General features: G+C 43.6%; 2 protein-coding genes across 5 annotated transcripts in view; one reads left to right on the top strand and one right to left on the bottom strand.

The window, feature by feature from the left end:
- The window catches only part of ITIH5 (inter-alpha-trypsin inhibitor heavy chain 5), a 57518-nt gene extending 41861 nt beyond the window's left edge, over positions 1–15657 (bottom strand). Inside the window, exons 1-3 of one of the 2 annotated variants that reach the window (XM_067469330.1) lie at positions 15250–15657; positions 1337–1381; positions 190–353 (exon numbers count right to left, since the gene is read on the bottom strand). In XM_067469330.1, the coding sequence (XP_067325431.1) occupies positions 190–353; positions 1337–1381; positions 15250–15390 (350 nt within the window). In that variant the 5' untranslated portion in view covers positions 15391–15657. The remainder of the gene's footprint in view (positions 1–189; positions 354–1336; positions 1382–15249) is intronic. The other variant, XM_067469331.1, reaches the window with a different exon arrangement.
- A 6948-nt stretch (positions 15658–22605) lies between these two features.
- Positions 22606–26414, top strand: part of ITIH2 (inter-alpha-trypsin inhibitor heavy chain 2) — a 34113-nt gene continuing 30304 nt past the window's right edge. For all 3 annotated transcript variants that reach the window (XM_067469329.1, XM_067469328.1, XM_067469327.1), the window contains exons 1-2: positions 22606–22980; positions 26324–26398. In XM_067469329.1, coding sequence (XP_067325430.1) covers positions 22621–22980; positions 26324–26398 — 435 coding nt within the window. In that variant the 5' untranslated portion in view covers positions 22606–22620. The remainder of the gene's footprint in view (positions 22981–26323; positions 26399–26414) is intronic.

Genomic DNA, 26414 nt, shown 5'->3' with positions numbered 1-26414 from the left:
AGGTGCAGATGAAACGTCAGGAGAGAATGCTTCTAGAACTTGGCCATATGGCCCAAAAAACCTACAACAACCCAGTGTTTCCAGCCATGAAAGCCTTCGACAATAGATATAGCACTATGGATCAAAATAATGGTGTGCAGTACCACCACCCCTATTCAGCCCTCTCCCATCCTTTTCAGTCTCACCTACATGGTAAAATTGGAGACGAAAGCCGTGATGGGTATCTGCATCTCGAAGACCCCTTCCCGTGCCTCTGAGCCACTGTTCACCAAAGTGCAAGAGACGGTGGTGAAAGCATAGCGAGAGATGATGGTGGCTCGGACGGAGAACTCCGACATCCGGGGCCTGGTCTCCTGTTGGAAGGGAGCAACCATTCCTGAGCATCAGGACGTGTTAATACACCACCAACTACCCATGATCATAGCTGGCTTCACTCCTCTCCTGAGTCTAAATAGACAAGACCTTTGCCAAGCAAACACCTGCCTTATGAACCCATAGGCAAAGGAGTGCTAAAGTGTACATTAATTTTTAAAATAGTTACATCGTTTGCCAAAGGTGGAGTTCTGCTTTGCAGCCAGTTTCTAATTGGGGTGAAATCAGGACAAGCATTATCCCAATTTGACCATGGAAATCTAATAGATCAGTGGTTCCCCAACCCTTGCCATGGAACTTTTCAGAAGACATTTATATTCTATAGAACTTTAACTCTATCCGTGATTTATGAAATTAAAATATATATTCTGGATCATTTTATGCTAATTCAAATACATTTCCTATATAACATTTAGTTTTTGAGTAAATTTTACTATAATATTTAATTTAAAATATCCGAATGTCCCAAATTCTGATGCTAGTCATTGACTGTTTATAAATATGGGATATATATAAAAATAATGTCCCAAATGTCTTTTATTTCAAAAACTGTACAAGAAAGGAATAACTTAAACAGAAGTATAAATCAAAGGTAAAGGTAGTTGTGTCTGACTCTGGGGGTTGGGGCTCATCTCCATTTCTAAGCCGAAGAGCCAGCGTTGTCCGTAGACACCTCAAAGGTCATGTGGCCGGCATAACTACATGGAGCACTGTTACCTTCCCACAGAAGCAGTACCTATTGATCTACTTACATTTGCATGTTTTCAAACTGCTTGGTTGGCAGAAGCTGGGGCTGACAGTGGAAGTTCATCCTGCTCCCCAGATTCAAACCTGTCAACACTTCAGTCAGTATGTTCAACTGTTCAGCAGTTTGACCCGCTGCAGCAATGGGGGCCTCTAATGTATTAGCTTTCTTTTAAAAGCTGAGAAATGTTAAAAAATGAACGCTCAGATCATTACATACCAATCTTTGCAGAACCCGGCTGTGTCGTGGAACTCTGCGTGCAACCTGCAATGGAAAGGAGAGCATTATTCAGATTCCATCTAAACATGAGGAAGAGCTTCCTGACTGTGAGAGCTGTTCAGCAGTGGAACTCTCTGCCCCGGAGTGTGGTGGAGGCTCCTTCTTTGGAAGCTTTTAAACAGAGGCTGGATGGCCATCTGTCAGGGGTGATTTGAATGCAACATTCCTGCTTCTTGGCAGGGGGTTGGACTGGATGGCCCATAAGGTCTCTTCCAACTCTATGATTCTATTATTCTAATGTATAATGGCACGGTACAAGGAAAACACAAAACAGTGGGCCACACATGAGAGAAGCCTCCCACAAGGATGGTAAAAACATCAAAACATCCGGGCATTCCCTGGGCAATGTCCTTGCAGACGGCCAATTATCTCACATCAGAAGTGACTTGTAATTTCTCAAGTTGCTCCTGATACGAACCCCCCCCCCCCCCCCACACACACTTTAACATGATGTAAATCATCTCAGATTTAGGGGCTGACAAAAACATATATCAAGTGAGGAAATCTTGGGAAGGTGGCCACCTTTAATGTTAGGTTGACTTAAAGGCCCACAACAACAAACAACAGGCACACATGTACTTGAAGACATAAACATTCACAGATCAAAGCTGCGGAATGGAATTTCCTTTGTATTGCCAAAGCATCCCTGGGCCGTGCGCAAGTTTGAACACCAGCCACTAAGTGAAACAATGCAGGACCTTTGACTCAAAGCCAAACTGTCCTTAGGAAGCTGTGCGTTTGTGTGCACATGCACATGTGCGGATAGCAGCCTCTGCTACTGTCACTCAGGGTGCATGTATACTGTAGAATGAATGCGGTTTGATGCCACTTTAGTTGCCAAAGCTCAATGGCATGGAATCATAGCAGTTGTCATTTTACAAACTTCATGCCAAAGAGTGCTGATGCCTCACCAAATTACAACTCCCAGGGATCCCATAGCATGAGCCGCGGCAGTTAAAGTAAGACTAAACAACTTTAATTCTATAGTGTAGAGAATGTAGAGAGACATCCCCAGATACAAACTAGGGAAGAGGGAGAAACAAGATACATCTGCACTGTAGAACAAACACAGTTCGACACCACCTTGACTACCGTGACTCCATGCTATGTATCTTTTATAGAAATACATTTTAATATGTGCATTTGTGGAATTTTTACAATGTTTACTTGTTTTATTTGTTGTCAAAGGCTTTTATGGCCGGAATCACTGAACTGCTCTAAGTCTTTCGGACTGTATGACCATGTTCCAGAAGCTGTACTTAGAAAATGTTGACCATTTCCGCTCCCTTGGCAGCCACCTCTCCACAAAAGTCAACATTGCCACTGAAATACAACACCGCCTGAGCTCTGCAAGTGCAGCATTTTTCCGAATGAAGCACAGAGTTCTTGTGGGTTTTTTCGGGCTATATGGCCATGTTCCAGAGGCATTTCTCCTGACGTTTCGCCTGCATGCAGGTGAAACATCAGGAGAAATGCCTCTAGAACATGGCCATATAGCCCGAAAAAACCCACAAGAACTTAGTGATTCCAGCCATGAAAGCCTTCGACGATACATTGAAGCACAGAGTGTTTGAGGACGGGGACATCCGTAGGGAGACCAAGGTGTTGTTTATAAAGCTATTGTTCTCCCAACCTTGCTATATGCCTGCAAAATGGAGACTATCTACAGACGTCACATGCAACTCCTGGCAAGATTCCATCAGCATTGCCTCTGAAAAATCCTGCAAATCTCTTGGGAAGACAACGTGCTGGAAGAAGCAAAGACCACCAGCATTGAAGTGATGATCCTCCACCATCAACTCCGCTGGACCGACCACATTGTCCAAATGCCCGACCACCGTCTCCCAAAGCAGTTGCTCTACTCCGAAATCAAGAATGGAAAACAGAATGTTGGTGGACAGGGAAAGAGATTTAAAGATGGGCTGAAAGACAACCTTAAAAACTATGGCATAGACACCAAGAACTGGGAAGCCCTGGCCCTTGAGCACTCTAACTGGAGGTCAGCTGTAACCAGTAGTGCTGTAGAATTTAAAGGGGCACGAATGGAGGGCGAAAGAGAGAAACGTGCCAAGAGGAAGGCATATCAAGCCAACCCCGACCGAGACTGCTTTCCACCAGGAAACGAATGCCCTCACTGCAGGAGAAGGTGCAGATCAAGAATAGGGCTCCATAGTCACATACGGACCCACCAGTACACTGATCCTGGAAGACTATCCTACTTGGCCAACGAGGGATCGCCTAAGTAAGTAAAGTAAGTAAGGTTGTTGGAGCGGTCCAGCATTTCTGTGTTCTCAAATAACATGCTGTGTCCAGGTTGGTTCATCAGGTGCTCTGCTATGGCTGACCTCACAAACTCTGAGGATGACTGGCATAGATGTGGGTGAAACATCAGGAGAGAATTCTTCTGTAACATGGCCATACAGCCTGGAAAACTCACAGCAACCCTTTATTTGGGTTGTTGTAGGTTTTTTCGGGCTATATGACCATGTTCTAGAAGCATTCTCTCCTGACATTTCACCTGCATCTATAGCAAGCATCTATGACCTCACAACCTCTCAGGATACTTGCCATAGATGCACACGAAATGCCAGGAGAGAATGCTTCTAGAACATGGCCATATAATGGAGCCCCAGGTGGCGCAGTGGGTTAAACCCCTGTGCCGGCAGGACTAAAGACCAACAGGTCGCAGGTTCGAATCCGGGGAGAGGCGGATGAGCTCCCTCTATCAGCTCCAGCTCCTCATATGGGGACATGAAAGAAGCCTCCCACAAGGATGATAAAAACATCAAAAATCATCCTGGCATCCCCTGGGCAACATCCTTGCAGACGGCCAATTCTCTCACACCAGAAGCGACTTGCAGTTTCTCAAGTTGCTCCTGACACTACAAAAAAAAATGGCCATATAGCCAGTGATTCCTGCCATGAAAGCCTTCGACAATGCATTCAATCCCCTATTTGTTTTAATTATTCTGTAACCCTCCTAGAGCCACGAGGAGAGGCAGGTAAGAAATAAAACATAACAACAACAACAACAACAACAACAAAATGGGTACTGTTGTTTGGTACATTCTTTGGCAGACTTTGTAAAACTACAACTCTCAGTGTTCCATAGCAATTAGCCATGGCAGTTAAAGTGAGGTTAAACTACATACATTTGACAGTGTAGATGCAACCTCACACATTTTAAAAGCTGTGTAGAAAACCAAACAGCAGAGGAAGAATGGGACCTGTCTCTGTCAAATCAGGACAGCTGGGTGGTCTGACACACCAAGCCCTGTTTGGTCTTCCAACAGCTATGATGACAATTCACATTCATTTTGTGAGACTTTGTGACAGATCATCTGGATGTGATTTTTACTGTTTTGTCTAAGGTTGGAACGTGGTGGGAAGTTGCTGCTGTGCTTCTATTTTTAAATATCCCTTGTACATTCAGCCTTGGAATGTATGAAGCAATATGGAGGAAATGGCTGTCATGATATGCAAAGTTATTTTTTTCTTCCAAGGGAGCAGTGACTAATCTGCAAATCTAGGTTTAGGATCCAAGTCGGAGAAGATAAATCTTGGTCCGCAATACTGCCGTCGGGTTGTTGTAGGTTTTTTCGGAATATATGGCCATGGTCTAGAGGCATTATCTCCTGACGTTTCACCTGCATCTATGGCAAGCATCCTCAGAGGTAGTGGGGTCTGTTGGAACTAGGAAAAAGGGTTTATATATCTGTGGAGTGACCAGGGTGGGACAAAGGACTCTTGTCTGCTGGAGCTAGGTTTGAATGTTTCAACTGACCACCTTGATTAGCATACAATGGGCTGACAGAGCCTAGAGAAAACTTTTGTTGAGAGGTGATTAGATGTCCTTGTTTGTCCTCTGTTGTTGTGCTGTTGTAATATGCCATAGATGCAGGTGAAACGTCAGGAGAGAATGCCTCTAGACCATGGCCATATAGCCCGAAAAAACCTACAACAACCCAGTGATTCCAGCCATGAAAGCCTTCGACAATACAATACTGCCGTCATTTGCCATCATCAAAAGTGGTTCCATCTCCCCGACGCCCAGGTAGACTCAGGATACATCTATACTAGGCATGGGCAAACTTGGCCCCTCCGGGTGTTTTGGACTTCAACTCCTACAATTCCTGTTGTGCTGTTGTAATATTAGAGTTTTTTAATATTGGTAGCCAGATTTTGTTCATTTTCATGGTTTCCTCCTAATCACCTCTCAACAAAGGTTTGCTCTAGGCACTGCCGGACCATCAAATGCTAATCAAGGTGGTCAGTTGAAACATTCACACCTAGCTCCAGCAGACAAGAATCCTTTGTCCCACCCTGGTCATTCCACAGATATATAAACCCTTTTTCCTAGTTCCAACAGATCTCACTACCTCTGAGGATGCTTGCCATAGATGCAGGCGAAACTTCAGGAGAGAATGCCTCTAGACCATGGCCATATAGCCTGAAAAAAACCTACAACAACCCAGTGATTCTGGCCATGAAAACCTTCGACAATAAAATACTGCCATCATTTGCCATCATCAAAAATGGTTCTACCTCTCCTACGCCCAAGTAGACTCAGGATGCATCTATACTAGGCATGGGCAAACTTGGGCCCTCCGGGTGTTTTGGACTTCAACTCCCACAATTCTTAACAGCTGATAGGCTGTTAGGAATTGTGGGAGTTGAAGTCCAAAACACCCAGAGGGCCCAAGTTTGCCCATGCCTGGTATACACTGGAAAATGAATGCAGTGTGACACCACTTTAACTGCCTCAATTCAGTGCTAGGCTAGGCAATCAAGGGAATGGTAGTTTTACAAGATCTTGTACACCAAACTACATCTCCATGATTCATGGCATTGAGCCCCATAGCAGTTAAAGTAGTGTCAAAGCGCATTAGTTCTGCAGTGCAGATGCACCCCTTACGAACCATCGAGGACCCTGAGATCATCTGGGGAGGCCCTGCTCTCGGTCCCGCCTTTGACACAAGTATGTCTGGCGGGGACGAGAGACAGGGCCTTCTCAGTGGTGGCTCCTCGGCTATGGAACGCCCTCCCTAGGGAGATTAGATTGGCTCCCTCCCTACTAACGTTTTGGAGGCAAGTTAAAACATGGTTGTTTGAGCAAGCGTTCACAAATACAGAGTAAACGACATAGGAAATTGAATGACTTGACGATGGAATTGGACAATGCTTGATAATAAGGAGACGCTAACGATGTTGTTATTATTGTTGTTGTTTTATACTATTTTAATGTTTTAACTTGTTTTGTGATATTATGTGTACTGATTTGTTGGAAACCGCCTTGAGTCGCCGATTGGCTGAAAAAGGTAGTATACAAATACAGCATATAAATAAATAATTTTTTACTCCAGATATTAAGGTTTCCACAACAAGCATCCCACTAAAACTAAGCAGTAAGCCCCTTCCCTTCAAAACCAAGAACTTCTGGAATTTAACATAGCAAGAGAATGACAGCGTATTTTTCACTCCCCATCACATTTGCTGTTAGTTTTACTATATACAAGCTGAAATAACGGATTCCTCGGCCACAGAGTCGATTTTATGACTGTTTATATGAGACCATAAATGCCAAGAGAGCGGAGTAAAGTTAAGCAAAGTGGAGCAATGTTAAGCATTCCTGAATGTCAAAATATATGTGACCTCTTGCACTCCTTCTCCACTGATTGTCAAAATAAAAAACTGAACACTCAGAGAAGGCTAACTACCTTGTAAGACTACAACTCCTATGGTGCCATAGCATTGAGCCATGGCAGATCAAGTGGCGTCAAACTACATTCATTGTACATGTATCCGTAACACAGAAATGCTGGACCACTCTCACAACCACCATGTCAGACTACACAGAGAAGCCATTGAAATCCACAAGCATGTGGACAATTTCAACAGAAAGGAGGAAACCATGAAAATGAACAAAATCTGGCTACCAGTATTAAAAAAAAAACCTCTAAAATTGCAACAGCACAACAACAGAGTGTAAACAATCAAGGACATCTAATCTCATCTCAAGAAAAGTTTGCTCCAGGCACAGTCAGGCCATTGTATGCTAATCAAGGTGGCCAGTTGAAACATTCACACCTAGCTCCAGCAGACAAGAATCCTTTGTCTCACCCTGGTCATTCCACAGATATATAAACCCTTTTTCCTACTTCCAACAGACCTCACTATCTCTGAGGATGCTTGCCATAGATGCAGGTGAAACGTCAGGAAAGAATGCCTCTAAAACATGGCCATACAGCCCCAAAAAACCTACAACAACCAATTGAAAAATACGAGGGTTGAATGAAAAGTAATGCCTCCACTTTCGTAACTCCTCGACAGATGGTGGTACTAGTATGCGGCAGGTACTGGCTTAAACAGTAGACTCTCCTCTACAGTTCCATTTTTGCAGGAAGCCTTAGCATTGAATGGTTGTGTTGTTAAAGCGTGAAGTATGGAACCCTGCACAGACGGTCAGTCAATGCGACTTAAGCAACGTGCAGTCATTGAATTCTTGACAGCAGAAGATGTCCCCACAAAGGAAATTCATCAGAGAATGCAAGCTGTTTATGGTGGTTGTGTTGATGTGAGTACTTTGCATCATTGGGCGAGTAAGTTTAAAGTTGTTGAGGTGGGAACATCTGACTTGCATGAGAAACAAAGAGTTGGACGTCCTGTGACAGCAACCACCGAATTTCACAAGCAAAAGGTCCACAGATTGATTCAGAACAATTGTCGTATTACTCAGAGAGAAATTTCAAGCATAATCTGCATTTCACAAGAACGTGTGGGTCACATTATTGCTTTGCTTGGCTATCAGAAGATCTGTGCATAATGGGTTGCGGAAACAGAGTGTTGACTTCTTCCGTGACAGCTTCAGAACACTTGTTCATTGTTGGCAGAAATATATCCAATTGTCTGGTGATTGTGTCGAAAAGTGAATAGTGGTAGTTAAAGAACGCATTCTAAGGATTATTTCTGCGTTTGATTTATTAAAATATCCCCATCCAAACTCAAGTAACGAAGGTGGAGGCATTACTTTTCATTCAACCCTCATAGCTAAGGGTGCATTTACACTGTAAAATAAATGCAGTTTGGCACCACTTTGACTGCCCTGTCTCAATGCTAGGGAACCCTGGGAGTTGTTGTGTTGCAAGGTTTTTAGCCTTCTTTGTCAAATAATGTTTGTGCCGCACCTGACTAAAACTCCATTGATTCCATAGAATTCGTCTATGGCACTTAAAGTGGTGTCAAACTACATTGATACTCCGATGTGGATGCATTCTAAGTTGGAAGGGAGACAATTTCAATCCCAATGTCCAATTTCTTTCCAGCACAATAATTTGGGGCTGTACTCTCATTCCATGCTCTGGAATTCAATAACCTTCTTCATATCCTCCATGTCCCAGTCTGTTAAGGACAATCCCAGTTAATTCTCTTCCTTTTACAACTACTTTTTAAATACCCAAGGGTTCATCTACTCGGTAGAAGTAATGCAGTTTGAGACCACTTTGACTGCCATGGCTCAGTGGTATGGAACGCTGGGATCTGTAGTTTAGTAAGGAACTAGCACTCTTTTATTATTGATTTATGGCGAGCCCATCAATTTCATAGGATTTTCTTAGAGAAAGAATACTTAGAGGTGGCTTTGCCAATTCCTTTCTTTGAAATTTCACCTGCAGCACCCCATAATTATGGTGGTCTTCCACTCAAGGATTACCAGTGCTGTCCCTGCTTAACTTCCAAGGTCATAGAATCATAGAGTTGGAAGAGACTTTGCGGGCCATGCAGTCCAACCCCATTCTGCCAAGAAGCAGGAATCACATTCAAAGCACTCCTGACAGATGGTTAAACAGCTTCTGTTTAACAACCTCCAAAGAAGGAGTCTCCACCACTCTCTGGGCAGAGAGTTCCACTGCTGAACAGCTCTCTTCATTAGGAAGTTCTTCCTAATGTGCAGGTGGAATATCCTTTATTTCCTGTAGTTGTTCGACATCCTAATCTCCAGGACAACAGAAAACAAGCTTGCTTCTTCTTCCCCATGACTTCCCTTCACATATTTATACATGGGTCTCATCTTGTCTCCTCTCAGCCTTCTCTTCTTCAGGCTAAACATGCCCAGCTCTTTAAGCCGCTCCTCATAGGGCTTGTTCTCCAGACCCTTGATTCTTTGAGTTGCCCTCCTCTGGACAATTCCACCTTGTCAACATCTCCTTTCAATTGTACTGCCCAGAATTGGACACAGTGTGATTCCAGATGTGGTCAGACCAAGGCAGAATAGAGCATGGGTACCATGACTTCCCTGGATTTAGACACTAGACTCCTATTTATGCAGGGCATTAGGAGTATAGTGTCTAGATCCAGGGAAGTCATGCTACCCCTCTATCAAACAGGATTTGGTGTCTTTCAAGAATTTGGACCCTAAAAACAGTGTCTATAACAGATGTTCTATTTACAGCTTTTATATTCCACCCTTCTCACCCCGCAGGGGACTCAGGGTGGATTACATTGTACACATATATGGCAAACATTCAATGCCAATTTGACTTACAACATATACAGACATACACAGAGGCTATTTAACTTTTTCTGGCCGCCAGGGGAGCTGTCGCTTTCATCGTCCATCTGCAACACTGATGAAGTACTTCCGCATTCCCCGCATGCTGGAGTCTTTTTATGGCCTCATAAATTAGTTAATTTAGCCTCCCCACACAAGGTGGTACCTAATTTTCCTACCTGAGAGATGCAACTGTCTTTCGGGTTGCAAAGGTCGACAACAGGCTACACAATTGGCTGGAAGCCCACTCCAACCTGGGCTGGCTTCAAAATCGTGACCTTTTGGTCAGAGTGATCTTATAATGCAGCTGACACTCAGCCAGCTGCGCCACAATTCCGGTGCCAAGCAATAACAATAATCAATATTTTCAATAAATATAATGCACTGAGTGACAAAAATAAACGAATCACAGAGGCAGACACTCTTGAAATTCAGTTTATTTTAGCTGTGTGAGTTTATTTTTAGCTCTTTTAGCAGTGATTTGACTGAGGGTGCATCTACACTGTAGAATGAATGCGGTCTGGAAGCACTTTAAGTGACGTGACTCAATGCTGTGGAATCCTGGGAGCTGTAGTTTTGTGAGGCACCTGCACTCTTCGGCAGAGAAGGCCAAAGGCTTTGTAAAGCTACAAGTCTCATTGCATTGAGCCATGGCACTTGAAGTGGCATCAAACTGTGTTAAATCAACAGCGTAGATGCACCCTGAGACAAATCAAGGTGATGAAACAGTTTACACAAACCTCTGATAAGAAACAAGTTCAGCACAGCGAACGTGTCAGGATTGTGTCTGAACTGGCTCTTTTTTAACAGGCTGCATTGCTTTCTTTGCAAAGTGAAATTCCACTGTAGGGCTGTGGAAGCATAAGCAAAGCAGCTGGACAGGGAAGCCGCTTCATCCCATTTGTTGTTGCTGAAAATATGATGTTAACCAGGCCAGCCGCCTTGTCCCTTAAGCAACAAGTGTGGGCATCTGTTTTATCACAGCCTCAGGGGGGAAAGAACGAATCATTTCAATGTTTGCACAGCCAACACGTTCTGTAACAACGTCTCCCACCCAAGAGCAATCTGGCCCATCTGTCCAGTTTAGCACAAAGTTGGTGCAACAATGATTTAGACTCTGGAGGAAACACTTGGATTTGGAAATGCTTCTCTAAACTACAGATGTGGCCAGCACTCCAGAGGTGCATCTACACCAGTGTCTCTCAACCTTCCTAATGTGATGACCCCTTAATACAGTTCCTCATGTTGTGGTGACTCCAACCATAAAATTATTTTCATTGCTACTTCATAACTGTACTTTTGCTACTGTTATGGATCGTAATATAAATAAATATCTGACATGCAGGATGTATTTTCATTCACTAGACCAAATTTGGCACAAATACCTGATATGCCCAAATTTAAATACAGGTGAGGTTGGGGGAGATTGAATTTGTCATTTGGGAGTTGTAGTTGCTGGGATTTATAGTTCACCTACAATCAAAGAGCATTCTGAACTCCACCTATGATTGAATGGAACCAAACTTGGCACACAGAACTCCCATGACCAACAGAAAATACCGGAAGGGTTTGGTGGGCACTGACCTTGAGTTTTGGACTTGTCATTCACCTACATCCAGAGAGCACTGCGGACTCAAACAATGATGGATCTGGACTAAACTTGGCACAAATACTCAATTTGTCCAAATATGAACACTGATGGAATTTGGGGGAAATAGACCTTGACATCTGGGAGTTGTGGTTGCTGGGATTCATAGTTCACTTACAATCAAAGAGCATTCTGAACTCCACCAGTGATGGAATTGAACCAAACTTGGCACACAGAACTCCCATGACCAACAGGAAATACTGGAAAGGGTTTGGTGGGCATTGACTTTGAGTTTTGAAGTTGTAGTTTACCTACATCCAGAGAGCACTGTGGACTCAAACAATGATGGATCTGGACTAAACTTGGCACAAATACTCAATATGTCCAAATGTGAACAGAGGGAAGATAGACCTTGACATTTGGGAGTTGTGGTTGCTGGGATTTATAGTTCACTCACCCTCAAAGAGCATTCTGAACTCCACCAACAATGGAATTGAATCAAACTTGGCATGCAGAACTCCCATGACCAACAGGAAATACTGGAAAGGTTTGGTGGGCATTGATCTTGAGTTTTGGAGTTGTAGTTCACCTACATCCACAGAGCACTGTGGACTCAAACAATGATGGATCTGGAATAAACTTGGCACAAATACTCAATATGTCCAAATATGAACACTGGTGGAATTTGGGGGAAATAGACCTTGACATCTGGGAGTTGTGGTTGCTGGAATTTATAGTTCACTTGCCATCAAAAAGCATTCTGAAGTCCACCAACAATGGAATTGAATCAAACTTGGCATGCAGAACTCCCATGACCAACAGGAAATACTGGAAGGGTTTGGTGGGCATTGAACTTGAGTTTTAGAGTTGTAGTTCACCTACATCCACAGAGCACTGTGGACTCAAACAATGATGGATCTGGAATAAACTTGGCACAAATACTCAATATGTCCAAATATGAACACTGATGGAATTTGGGGAAAATAGACCTTGACATTTGGGAGTTGTGGTTGCTGGGATTTATAGTTCACATACCCTCAAAGAGCATTCTGAACTCCACCAACAATGGAATTGAATCAAACTTGGCATGCAGAACTTCCATTTCCAATAGGAAATACTGGAAAGGTTTGGTGGACTAAACTTGGCACAAATGCTCAATATGTCCAAATGTGAAAAGAGGTGGGGTTTGGGGAAAATAGACTTTGACATTTGGGAGTTGTGGTTGCTGGGATTTATAGTTCACTTACCCTCAAAGAGCATTCTGAACTCCACCAACAATGGAATTGAATCAAACTTGGCATGCAGAACTCCCATGACCAACAGCTCCAGCTAACACCTCCCAACAAAGGATCCCCCAGGCAGGAAGCAGTCAAGCTTTGAAGCTACAATGCCATTCAATGCAAATCAAGGTGGCCAATTGCAACATTCACACTTGCCTCAAACAGACAAGACTTCTTTCTCTCACCCTGGACATCATTCCACAGGTATATAAACCTCACTTGCCTAGTTTCCAACAGACCTCCCAACTTCTAAGGATGCCTGCCACAGATGTAGATGAAACATCAGGAGAGAATGTTTCTGGAACATGGCCATACAGTGCAGAAAACTCATGGCAACCCAGTGATTCTGGCCATGAAAGCTTTCGACAACCCAGCAAAATAAAAGATCCTTTCTAACAATTTAAGAAGATCTTCCTGATGGAAAGCGCTGTTCAGCAGTGGAATGGACTCTCCTCCTTTGGAGGTTTTTACATAGAGCCTGGATGGCCATCTGTCAGGAGTGCTTTTGCAGTATTCCTGAATACAATGAACTGGACTAAATGCTCTTTGTAGCCTCTTAAATCTCAGTGATTCTATGAGTTGTTTTAAAAAGCCAACAAAGGAAAAATAGGAGGATTGATCTCAAAGTCTGCTTTATATTGCTTTTTTGTGAAGGTAATAAATGACTCTAGGGCAGGCGTGAGCAAACTTGGGCCCTCCGGGTGTTTTGGACTCCAACTCCCACAATTCCTAACAGCCTACCGGCTGTTAGGAATTGTGGGAGTTGAAGTCCAAAACACCTGGAGGGCCCAAGTTTGCTCAGGCTTGCTCTAGGGTTTTTGTTTTGTGTGTTTGCATGTCAATCTATCCAGCATGTCCCAATGAATCATTCCATGGGTTTATTTAGTTAGGTGCTCTCGAAGCAAAGAAAGGCACACACCTCTAGCTTTGAATAAGATCCCATATAAAGGACAGAGAATTTACAAAGGGATTATGATGAACAGTTAGAAAAACAACACACACAATTCTAAAGATGCAGAGTTAAATTGCACTAAGAAGGGTGTGTGAGCGTGTGTTGCAACTCCAAGAGAAAAGAATAAACATTCAAACATTCCATATTCTGGGTTGTTGCAGGTTTTCCGGGCTGTATGGCCATGTTCCAGAAGCATTCTCTCCTGACGTTTCGCCTGCATCTATGGCAGGCATCCTCAGAGGTTGTGAGGTCTGTTGGAAACTAGGAACAGTCTTCACAACCTCTGAGATGTGAACAGAAAAGAATAAACATTCAAACATTCCATATTCTGGGTTGTTGTGAGTTCTCCGGGCTGTATGGCCACGTTCCAGAAGCATTCTCTCCTGACGTTTCACCTGCATCAATGGCAGGCATTCCTCAGAGGCTGTGAGGTCTGTTGGAAACTAGGAACAGTCTTCACAACCTCTGAGATGTGAACAGAAAAGAATAAACATTCAAACATTCCATATTCTGGGTTGTTGTGAGTTCTCCAGGTTGTATGGCCACGTTCCAGAAGCATTCTCTCCTGACGTTTCGCCTGCATCTATGGCAGGCATCCTCAGAGGTTGTGAGGTCTGTTGGAAACTAGGAACAGTCTTCACAACCTCTGAGTTGTGAACAGAAAAGAATAAACATTCAAACATTTCATATTCTGGGTTGTTGTGAGTTTTTTGGGATGTATGGCCATGTTTCAGAAGCATTCTCTCCTGACGTTTCGCCTGCATCTATGGCAGGCATCCCCAGAGGTTGTGAGGTCTGTTGGAAACAAGGAACAGTCTTCACAACCTCTGAGATGTGAACAGAAAAGAATAAACATTCAAACATTCCATATTCTGGGTTGTTGTGAGTTTTCCGGTCTGTATGGCCATGTTTCAGAAGCATTCTCTCCTGCCGTTTCATCTGCATCTATGGCAGGCCTCCTCAGAGGTTGTGGAAACTGTTCCTAGTTTCCAATAGACCTCACAACCTCTGAGGATGCTTGCCATAGATGCAGGCGTAACGTCAGGAGAGAATGTTTCTGGAACATAGCCATACAGACCAGAAAACTCACAACAACCCAGTGATTCTGGCCATGAAAGCCTTCAACAAGACATTCCATATTCTGTTACTGGGATTCTTGACTTATGCAAGTAAGAAAAAGCAAAATAATTGTAGGTTGGACACTTCTAAAGGCAATGGGATCCAATCCCCACAACTCCCTCCCTTCTTAATTATATTAGTCTTTTCTGAGTCACAAATCTGGAGCCATTCCACAGCAATATATATTTCAGAGCTGGCCAAAATGAATCTTTTTGGGGACTACAAGTTTCATGCTCCCCAGACAGCATGACCACACTGCTAGCTGGGGGATTCTGGGCATTGTAGTCCCTAAAACAAACTTCTCCAAGTTCTGAGAAAAAGAGAAAGAAAAGGAGAAGGAAGGCAGAGTATTTACAGTTTTAAACTCACATTGTCAATGAGGTTGTAATCCGTAATCTCAGCCTCTTGCAATTCCTTGGCCAAGAATTCAGGATCCTGCTGCCCAGAAATGACCGAAAATCCACAGCATAAGAATGAGACTAGCAGGATCATAGTGGGGAGAAAAGACATCCAGAATAACCTGCTAATTCAGAAGGAACTAACTAGGAGAAAAATGGAAAAAGGGGGAAATGCTCCTGGATATTGGAGCCACTGCTTGCAGCTTGCAGAGGGAAAAAAGCATTTGAGATGAGTTTGCTTGGCTGTTGGCCTCACCCTTCCCTCCTCCTCTTCTCTGCCCGGAGCAGTCCTTTCACTGGAGTTCATAGCCAAGGTTGGGGTTTCCTTGCTGGAGCTGCATTTGCCAGAAAAATAGGGAGCAGGGAGACATTTTCGGCTGGGTTTCCTGATAAATCCCATGTTCAGAACTTGGTTTGAGGAACGGGACCTCTGATCACGTGAAGAATGCTGGGGACCTTGTTAGTATTTTGTCTGCACTCTGAATTAGGCTACAGTAAACCATAAAGGGAGTGTGGTGTTGCAGTGGGTTAAACCACTAACATGCAAAACTTGCCAAGTGGAAGGCTGGCAGTTTGAATCCATGGATGGGGTGAGCTCCTGTTGTTAGCCGCAACGTAACAATTCGAAAACATTCTAATTTGAGTAGATCAGTAGGTACCGCTTCTGCGGGAAGGTAACCGTTCCATGCACTCATGCTGGCCACATGACCTAGGAGGTGTCTATGGACAACGCCGGCTCTTCAGCTTAGAATTGGAAATGAGCACCACCACCACCCAGATTTGGACACGGCTTTAGAGGTGTCTATGGACAACACCGGCTCTTTGGTTTAGAAATGGAGATAAGCACCACCTTTAGAGTCAGACACAACTAGACTTAATGTCAAGGGGAAACCCTTACCTTTTGGGCATAAAGGGACCAAGGGCCATTGTTGTGGAGCCATATATAGAATCATAGAATCATAGAACCAAAGAGTTGGAAGAGACCTCATGGGCCATCCAGTCCAACCCCATTCTGCCAAGAAGCAAAATATTGCATTCAAATCACCCCTGCTGACTGGAGGATTTGGCAGTTCGAAGCTGCAGGTCGGGGTGAGCTCCTGCTGTTAGCCCTAGCTTCTGCCAACCTAGCAGTTGGAAAGCATGCAATACAAGTAGATCAATAGGTACCGCCTAGGCGGGAAGGTAAAAGCACACCTCATGCAGATATACATACATGCTGGCAACACGATCAGAGATGTCTATGGACAACACACACCTCGGTATGGAAAAGTGGAACAACAGCACCTCCACATGGCCGGAGTTGAGCATTGCCTCGAGACGCCAGAGATGAAAGGGGAAGGCCTTTACCTTTGTCTGTGTATCGTATGTCATTGTTGTTCACGGAATAAAAGGCACTGAATGCTTGCCTTATATGTGTAAACTGTTATCCACTCTGAGTCCCTTTGGGGAGATAAAACGGAATATAAATAAAGTGTATTATTATCATTGAACCATAGCAGTATAAGAAGCGTCAAACTGCATTAGTTCCATTGTGTCAAAACATACTCAGTGGGGCATTGTCTAAAGTTTGAGCCTACAGTTTCGAACTGACTCCAGTCTCCTCAGGGGAGATTCAGCACCCTGGAGAGCTCCTTTTCAAGTTCAGACTCAAACCCAAGAGAACTGATCATCTATGACAGAGCCAAGGCATGCCAATGCCTTTCTCCCTCCCACCCACCACTTTCTCGTTGATACACATGGAATCCTCTCAAAATGCTATTTCCTTTGGCACTGCCCATTTCACGAAGGGGAAAATGTGGGTAAGTCTTTTACTCATGGTTTTTGGCTCTTTTGGAGCACAGCAAAGCCAAGATCAACAGGTGTGTTTCCTCAGAGCAGGGACACGTTCAGCAGCTTGGCATGTTTCCAAGGCTGGCCAAAAACAAAGTGTCTTGTGGAGGCGCAAAGCGATGTCTTTTCCAGAATATGGTGATGTCTCTTTAGTTTGAGGGCGGTAACTCCTCAAATCCCCCAGCCACAGCATTTGGGGAGTTATAGTCTTTTAAAAAATAAGGAGTTTCCTCAAGTTCTGCATGTTTTCATACCCACACATAGATTTGGATTGTTCCATCAGCATCTGCCTTGCAACGTCAGCAGTTGGCAGCTGGTTATCCCTAAAGCAAATCCGACCTAAACAAAGGTTGCCAGCTGGCTCAAGGGTAAAAATTAAATACACACCCGCTACTGATTTGCTTGTTGGTTGTAGAGCCAGTTGTCGTTGTAGTTTCAGAGCTGGACCCACATCATAAGGGGTGAAATATGGTAGGAAACTGATTGGGAAGTTTTCCCAGTCTTCCACTTGTTACAACTGGCCTTGCCATTTATTTGCTCCATTTATTTATTAGGACATCTGGGAAAGGTGCATAATTAACTAACTTACTAACTAATTAAATCCATTGCCGTCGGTATCAAGTCTATTAAGGAGGCAGTGGAAGGGGGATGTTATAGAGATGTAAGCCATATAAATATTGTAGTTCTTATCAAGCTTTTCTCCAGATATATTTGGACTGCATTTCCCAGTATTCCTTACCATCAACAGTGCTCACTTGGACCACTGGGGCTCTATAAGTCCACCCAGAACACATACAAAGCAAGCATCCTAAGATGGGTGCCATGTTGGAGAGGGAGCCAGTTTGTTTACTCCTGCTTCAGCATCAAAGGTGCCATCTACATTGTAGGATGAATGTGGTTTGGCATCATTTTAACTCCCATTGCAAAAGACATTTTAAAGCTGCAACTCTCATGATTCCATAGCATTGCACCAGGACAGTTAAAGTGGTGTCAAACTGCATTTATTCTACACGTACCTCAGGTGGGGGCCAGCAGAACTTTCCACAGGATGGATGGAACTCTAAAGATTGGGTGGTGCCATGAAGCATGCTCTCTTTTGTGGAAATGGAGGTGGAAGCAAGAAAGCCATTCTTGGAAGAGGTCAAAAGTTGAACAAGTTCACGGGAGATCTTTCCATGAGTCTGGACCCTAACCAGCAGTTTGAAATGGGAGAAGGAGTCTTCTGGCTCCTTCTGACTCCACATGGACACCTAGCATGCGATTACCAATTGCATGCCAGCCACTACAGTGGATGAGGCTCTTAATGAGACATGGCGCATTATCACAGGGCATCTGTACCCTACACCACTGGAGAAATTACAATGTTTAGTCAGCATTGCACCACCTGACATCCGCCGAGAAGTAGCAGCCAATAGGGAAAGGACCAAGGCATCTCTGGCCCTTCCCTGTTCGGATATCAGCCACCACACCAATGACTTAAATCAAGAAATAATTTTTTAAGATCTGCAGAGACACTCGCTGGAACATCTCAGCAAGCGAGAGTCCAAATGTGGCAGGCTAAAACCCAGAATCTCAATCAATGGCTGATACCAAATGAGAGACTCCCCCCTGGGCACACAGAAAACTGGGTGACTTGAAAGGCGCTGAACAGACTGCACTCTGGCACTATAAGATGCAGAGCCAACCTTAAGAAATGGGGCTACAAAGTGGAGTCCATGACATGCGAGTGCAGAGAAGAGCAAACTACAGGCCACCTATTACAATGCAACCTGAGCCCTGCCAGATGCACAATGGAGGACCTTCTCACAGCAACAGCAGAGGCACTCCAAGTGGCCAGCTTCTGGTCAAAGGACATTTAATAGAATGCCAAGTTTGCAAACTTTGTGGGTTTTTTTCAAATACAGTGCAACTGTTTGGTTTGCTCCTGATACGATAAATAAATAAAATGCCAGCAATTGTAAGAGGGATACTTGCTATGATCCATGCCTTCCACCATTGATGAGTTCTGGGGTGGTGGCAAGGGACCCTGGATCATTTCAAGCCCAAGAGGAACCTTTTCTTACAGCAAGAAATGGCCCAGAAATCAATTTAGTCTTGATCTACTTAAGTAAGCTGTTGTCTGTTTGTTTCATCACCATCGTTGGAAAAAGGTTCAGCTGCAAGTCCAGCTTCCTTGTGTCTGGTGCTCAGGGTCCATCTATACTGCAGAATGAATACAACCGGGCACCATTTTAATTTATATGGCTTAAGGTAAAGGTAGTCCCCTGACATTAAGTCCAGTCATGTCTGACTCTGGGATGTGGTGCTCATCTCCATTTCTAAGCTGAAGAGCCAGCGTTGTCCATAGACACCTCCAAGGTCATGTGGCCGGCATGACTGCATGGAGCACCGTTACCTTCCCGCTGGAGCGGTACCTATTGATCTACTCACATTTGCATGTTTTCGAACTGCTAGGTTGGCAGAAGCTAGGGCTGACAGCGGAAGCTCACACCGTTTTCCCGGAATCGAACCTGCGACCTTTCGATCAACAAGCTCAGCAGCTCAGTGCTTTAACCCCTGCACCACCGGGGGCTTAGTGCTATGGAATCATGGGAGTTATAGTTTCACAAGGCCTTCTCTTCCAAAGAGTGTTGGTGCCTTGCCAAACCCCAGCTCACATGGTTTCACAGTCATGGTTGTTACAGTGGTGTTCAGCTCAATTAATTCTACAATGTAGATGAACCCTGAGGACCTACAGATACCTAGAGAGAAAATGCATTAATCGAGTATGTGAGTAATCAAATCCAGGAAGTTAAACCCAGAAATGTGGGTATGAAAATGTGTATGAAAATGCACTTCACAAACTATGGTTTAACATGGGAAAGTATAGCTGAGGCCATGATGCCACCTGGTGGTGCTCTCAGTAAATACTGCCAGCGAAAAACATCTATAAGGACAATGACCAGTGGTACTGATTTATTGATTTATTATGATTCTAAGAGCATAAGAATCCCTGAACCAGAACATTGGGACTATCAAATCATACATTGCCATTCGGCAGTGTTTTATGCAGAATTCTTTCCTAACTCCAGCTGAAGATCTTTGGTATACCATCATGATCTTCCATCCCTAGCGTACTAATCAGCTCCAATTCTGCTTGGCTTCCAAAATCAGACAGGATCAGCTTGCATGGTAGTAGTGCAGTATTCAACTTTTCCCATTGCCCTCGACTTACAAAGCATGATCACCTTTTCTATAGAGCACTTTCTAATGATATAGAGAACAGCCTCAGTTTGGTCATCTTGGCATCTAGGAAGAGTTCAGGCTAGAATTGCTCTATTACCCTTTTTTTTAGTCCTTTTAGCCACCCATGACACCTACAGAACCCTTATCCAGCATCACATGCTCTTTGATTGTAGGTGAACTATAAATCCCAGTAACTACAACTCCCAAATGTCAAGGTCTATTCCCCCCAAACCCCATCTCTGTTCATATTTGGGCATATTGAGTATTTGTGCCAAGTTTGGTCTAGATCCTTCATTGTTTGGGTCCTAGTGCTCTTTGGATGTAGCTGAACTACAACTCCAAAACTCAATGCCCATCAAATCCTTCTAGTGTTTTCTGTTGGACATGGGAGCTCTGTGTGCCAAGTTTCGTTCAATTCAATCATAGGTAGAGTTCAGAATGCTCTTTGATTGTAGGTGAACTATAAATCCCAGCAACTACAACTCTCAAAAGAAAAAATCAAATTTTTTGGAGTGATAGTCATTCCTTTGGTTAGTAGGTATCTTGTGGCCATATTTGGTGGCAATTCATCCATCGGATTTTGATGTCACTCAAAATGAACAGAGCATTTGTATATATATAGATAATATATCTTGTGTAGTTCCTTTCTAGTTGCCCTTCCAATTCTTATTCTGTTTTCTTGTCTGCAGTCTCCATTCGGATTAATGATTGATCCAAGGTATGGAAAATCTCAAACTATTTTAACTCCCAAACTACACTGATGTTTGCCTTCTGCTGAGATCATTTACTCATTGGAGGGAAGTAAACAGACACTGCCATTTTTATAAGCATCTTCCTCTTGTTCCCCTTGTTGTGATCACACAGCCCGAGAACCCAGGCTTAGCTATGCTGAGCAACCAGTCAAGGTTTTGTTTGACCCTGGGGGGGGGGGGGGGGGACAGGGGGGACGACGACAACAACAACTTTTGAGTAAGGGGAAAACCTCCACGAGGTTGTCTTTGGTGCCGCCCCCAACATATGCCACCTGAGCACAAATTGTCAAAGAGGATTCCTTACCACCTACAAAATTACATGTAAATATTCCTCTTCTGACACTTAAGCCCAACAAGTTACCTGGGACCATGTGACATGAGAGGTGGATCTAGCTGTCTTTCTCACATTATGTATGGAAAACATAACTTGGGAAGACAACTCTTTTGTGTGACAGGTTCTCAGCATCTCTTCACTAACTGGCTGATTTGGTTGGTGGGGTAGGCCAAAAAAGTAATTTTTCCAAGTTGCAATGAAGATAGCTTTTGCTGTCGCTCAGATGGTTTAATATATAGTTTAATAGTCTCCTGTGACTACAGGACTTATGTCCATAGTTTTATTTATCCAGGTTTGACAAAATATGTCTTTAGGCATTGTCTACAAGCTGGAATGTGTCCAGAAGAGGGTGACTAAAATGATCAAGGATCTGGAGAACAAGCCCTATGAGGAGCGGCTTAAGGAGCTGGGCATGTTTAGCCTGAAGAAGAGAAGGCTGAGAGGAGATATGATAGCCATGTATAAATATGTGAGAGGAAGCCACAGGGAGGAGGGAGTAAGCTTGTTTTCTGCTTCCATGGAGATTAGGACAAGGAACAATGGCTTCAAACTACAAGAGAGGAGATTCCATCTGAACATGAGGAAGAACTTTCTGACTGTGAGAACCGTTCAGCAGTGGAACTCTCTGCCCCGGAGTGTGGTGGAGGCTCCTTCTTTGGAAGCTTTTAAACAGAGGCTGGATGGTCATCTGTCAGGGGTGATTTGAATGCAATATTCCTGCTTCTTGGCAGGAGGTTGGACTGGATGGCCCATGAGGTCTCTTCCAACTCTTTGATTCTATGATTCTAGGTCCTTTAACAATTCTACATTGGGGGGCGGGTGTTTGTGTATTAACTATATTTAATAAACAATGTGTTAGCCTGCCTGCCTTTCTTCCTTGCTTGATTTTCCTCCAATTTTTTCATTCCTTCCCTCTTTCCGTCTTGTTAGCTACTGCCAACTTGAGTTCAGAAAACCAGATAGTTTCGCATTCATTTCACTACTTAGATACTTTGACAAGTTTGTATCAGCTGGAAGATACAGAGAGGTTGGGTGATGTTGCCAACTTGGCCATACCTATCGTACGTCATCCTTACTTTGAATGTTTTCCTCTCTTTTCATCTCAGTCATCTCACCTTCTTGCTCCCAAACAGTCCTCCGCTTGGCCTCTTCTGAACGCGATGCAGTCCAAAGGCAGCAGAGGGCAAAACCACAAAGCAAAATGGAGCGGAGCCTATCCAGGCCTGAGCCATTATCAGAGGATGCTGGTCCAGCAAAGGCTCTGTTTACACAAACCCTAACCTGTGCCCCCACTTGCATTACTGGGCAAATATTTGCCCATGGCAAGAGGCAGGACAAAGTTAGGATTTCTCAATACCCATCAAAATACGAGTGGGCCTCACGTCGTAGGGGTGTTTCCTGCCCCTTGAACTTGGTTCGACCGAGTAGAGCAACACGCTGCCTGGTTCATACATTTGGTGGTGGTTCAAAGATGAAGGTGGTCCATCTGGCTTGTTTTGTGGTGCTGTTTCTTGCTTCGGAAATATGGAGTATTGAGTTCGTTGTTGAAGAAAATGCAGAGGTAAGCATCTATTTTCCCCAACAGAAGACCTGGAAAGGGCTCTCCTTTCCATCAGCTTTATATTCTATACATCCTGGCTTCAATGTCCTAGAGCAGTGGTTCTCAACCTGTGGGTCCTCAGGTGTTTTGGCCTTCCACTCCCAGAAATCATCACAGCTGCTAAACTGGCTGGGATTTCTGGGAGTTGTAGGCCAAAAACATCTGGGGACCCCAAGTTGAGAACCACTGTCCTAGAGTGTGGTGGAGGCATCTTCTTTGGAGGCTTTTAAACAGAGACTAGATGGCCATCTGTTTGGGGTGCTTTGATTGTGATTTTCCTGCTTCTTGGCAGGGGGTTGGACTGGATGGCCCACGAGGTCTCTTCCAACCCATTGATTCTTTGATTCTATGATCCTTATGACTGAGATCTACCCAAAAAAATTGGCAATCTCAATTATCCCACTGTATCTCCTGGCTGGTACAAACCTATCAAAGTGCACAACTAACTACTGTCACTTGAACATAAAACTATTCAGATTTCTGAACTCAATTTTGCAGTGGGTCTCCAGGGAATCAGCAAAAGAGAGGAAGGAGGGAGAGAGAGAAGGCAGGCCATTCCCAGCGTAGTTAATAGATTTTTATTTTTGTTTACTGCTTAACATTTATTTGTACTTTCCTATAATGAATACAAAACATAGTTATTAACAGCTATGATCGTAAATTCAGGGCTTTGGCTTCCTTGTCTGAGTTTATTAACCTGTAATATAGTTTTCTTCTTTTCCTACTGCCTTCTACTTTGCTGAGTTGTATCTTCTCTTGTGTCCGAAGTATGATAGCCTCACAGTTTAGTCATTCTGTCTTCTAGGGTAGATTCAGGCTTGCTTTGCTCTGGGACCCATTTATATGTCTGTTTAGGACAGTGTTTCCCAGCCTTCCTAGTGTTGCAACCCCTTAATATAGTTCCTCATGTTGTGGTGACCCCCAGCCTTGACATTATTTTTGTTGCTACATCTTAACTACAATTTTGCTACTGTTATGAATTGTAATGTAAATATCTGAAATGCAGGAAGTATTTTCATTCACTGAACCAAATTTGGCACAAATACCCACTATGCCAAAATGTGAACACTGGTGGGGTTGGGGGAAAATAGACCTTGACATTTGGACCTTGAGTTTGGGAGTTGTAGTTCACCTACATCCAGAGACCACTGTGGACTCAAACAATGATGGATCTGGACTAAACTTGGTACAAATACTCAATGAGTCCAAATATGAAAACAGATGGAACTTGGGGGAAATAGACCTTGACATCTGGGAGTTGTGGTTGCTGGGATTTATAGTTCACCTATCATCAAAGAGCATTCTGAACCCCCACCAAAGCAAGAATTGGGCCAAACTTCCCACACAGAACCCCCATGAACAACAGAAAGTACTGTTTTCTCATGGTCTTTGGTGACCCCTCTGACATCCTCTCGCGACCCCCACACCAGGGGTCCTGACCCCCCAGGTTGAGAAATTCTGGTTTAGGAGAGGTGGGTAAGAAATAAAATACTACTAATTATTATAACCATAATTATTATAGCAAGGAGAATTCTGACTGAAATTCAATTCTATATCTTTACATTTGAAGATTGTATCTCTTTTCTTCATAGCTCTTTCTCTACATCTTAGTTTTCTTCTGATTCTTTCTCTTTATTTTGATGAATGACTCAACCAAGGCAAGGAAAAATCTTTAAGTGTTTTGATGTGATATTTTTATCATCCATTTTAAAGTTGTATATAAATCATCTGTGGTCTTTATGTTTGTTTTCTTCAACTATCATTCAGTTTTTGCAATGTATTCCTTTGCTTTCCTCAACAATCTTCCAAGTCTTTTTGTTTTTGCTTAGACAATTCAAAGATATTTACCATGTTAGTCTGGAGAATCAGTATGCAAAGTGCATCTAGATAAAGTGATCAGTAAGGAGAGGCGCATCTATATTGTCTTTTGCCTTTTCTGCCAAAGAGTGTTGGTGTTCCACCAAATGACACTCTTGTGGTTCCATAGCATTTAGAAATGGCAGTTAAAGTGGTGTCGGACTGCATTAATACTACACTTTAAAGCAGTCATGGGCAAACTTTGGCCCTCCAGGTGTTTTGGATTTCAACTCCCACAATTCCTATCAGCCTACTGGCTGTTAAGAATTATAAGAGTTGAAGTCCAAAACACCTGAAGGGCCAAAGTTTGCCCATGCCCTCTGTAGATGCAACAAAGACTTATTTCTTGGACAAATTCTGCACCCTTGGCAGTCACCTCTCCACAAAAGCCAACATTGACATTGAAATACAACACTGCCTGAGCTCTGCAAGTGCAGCATCTTTCCGAATGAAGCAGAGAGTGATTGAGCACCGGGACATCCGTAGGGATAGCAAGGTGCTTGTTTATAAAGCTATTGTCCTCCCAACCCTGCTATATGCCTGCGAGACATGGACTATCTACAGTCATCACATGCAAGTCCTAGAATGATTCCATCAACGTTGCCTCCAAAAAACCCTGCAAATTTCTTGGGAAGACAGGTGGACAAATGTCAGAGTGCTGGAAGAAGCAAAGACCAGCAGCATTGAAGTGATGCTCCTATGCCATAAACTCCTCTGGACTGGCCGCGTTGTCCAAATGCCTGATCACCGTCTCCCAAAACAGTTACTTTACTCCCAACTCAAGAATGGAAAACGTTCTTGAGTTGGTGAACAGGAAAAGAGATTTAAAGATGGGCTCAAAGCCAACTTTAAAAACTATGGCATAGACACTGAGAACTGGGAAGCCCTTGAGTATTCTAACTGGAGGTCAGCTGTGACCAGCAGTGCTGCAGAATTTAAAGAGGCACAAATGGAGGGCAAAAGGGAGAAATGTGCCAAGAGGAAGGAACATCAAGCCAATCCTGACCAGGACTACCTTCCACCTGGAAACCAATGTCCTCACTGAGGGAGAGCACGTGGATCAAGAATAGGGCTCCACAGCCACCTATAAACTTGCTGAATTGAACACTATTTGTGTCTTAATGTTTGCACTAAAATGTGTGATGCAAGGCCAGAAAGTTATTTTTGTTCTTTACAATATGTTCTGTCTACTTGATCTTTATGAAACAAATTGCAACAAATTGCACCATGACACTACAATTGGAGGACCATCATCCTCGGGCTACAAGGGATAGCCTAAGTAAGTAAGTAAGTAAGTAAGGATAACAGTGACAAGTGAATTCTTATCATTTTGGGTTGATCATATTGTTCGCTTGTCCTTCTTTCACTTCCTAATGTGCTAACAATTGCCTCTGAAGTTAAGTTTATTTCCCTGCTTCACTGCTCTTGTTGGTGACTCTCCTTGTAGGATCTGGACAAGTTGTTTGACTGGGAAGTGGATGGAATTGTTTCAAGATCCGTGCTGCGAAAGGGCAGGATCCAGGTATAGTCGCTTCTTT

This window comes from Anolis sagrei, chromosome 5, assembly GCF_037176765.1.
Source record: "Anolis sagrei isolate rAnoSag1 chromosome 5, rAnoSag1.mat, whole genome shotgun sequence".
Taxonomy (NCBI): Eukaryota; Metazoa; Chordata; class Lepidosauria; order Squamata; family Dactyloidae; genus Anolis; species Anolis sagrei.
The sequence above is the reverse complement of the archived record's forward strand: the minus strand, read 5'-3'. Positions and strand labels throughout refer to the sequence as shown.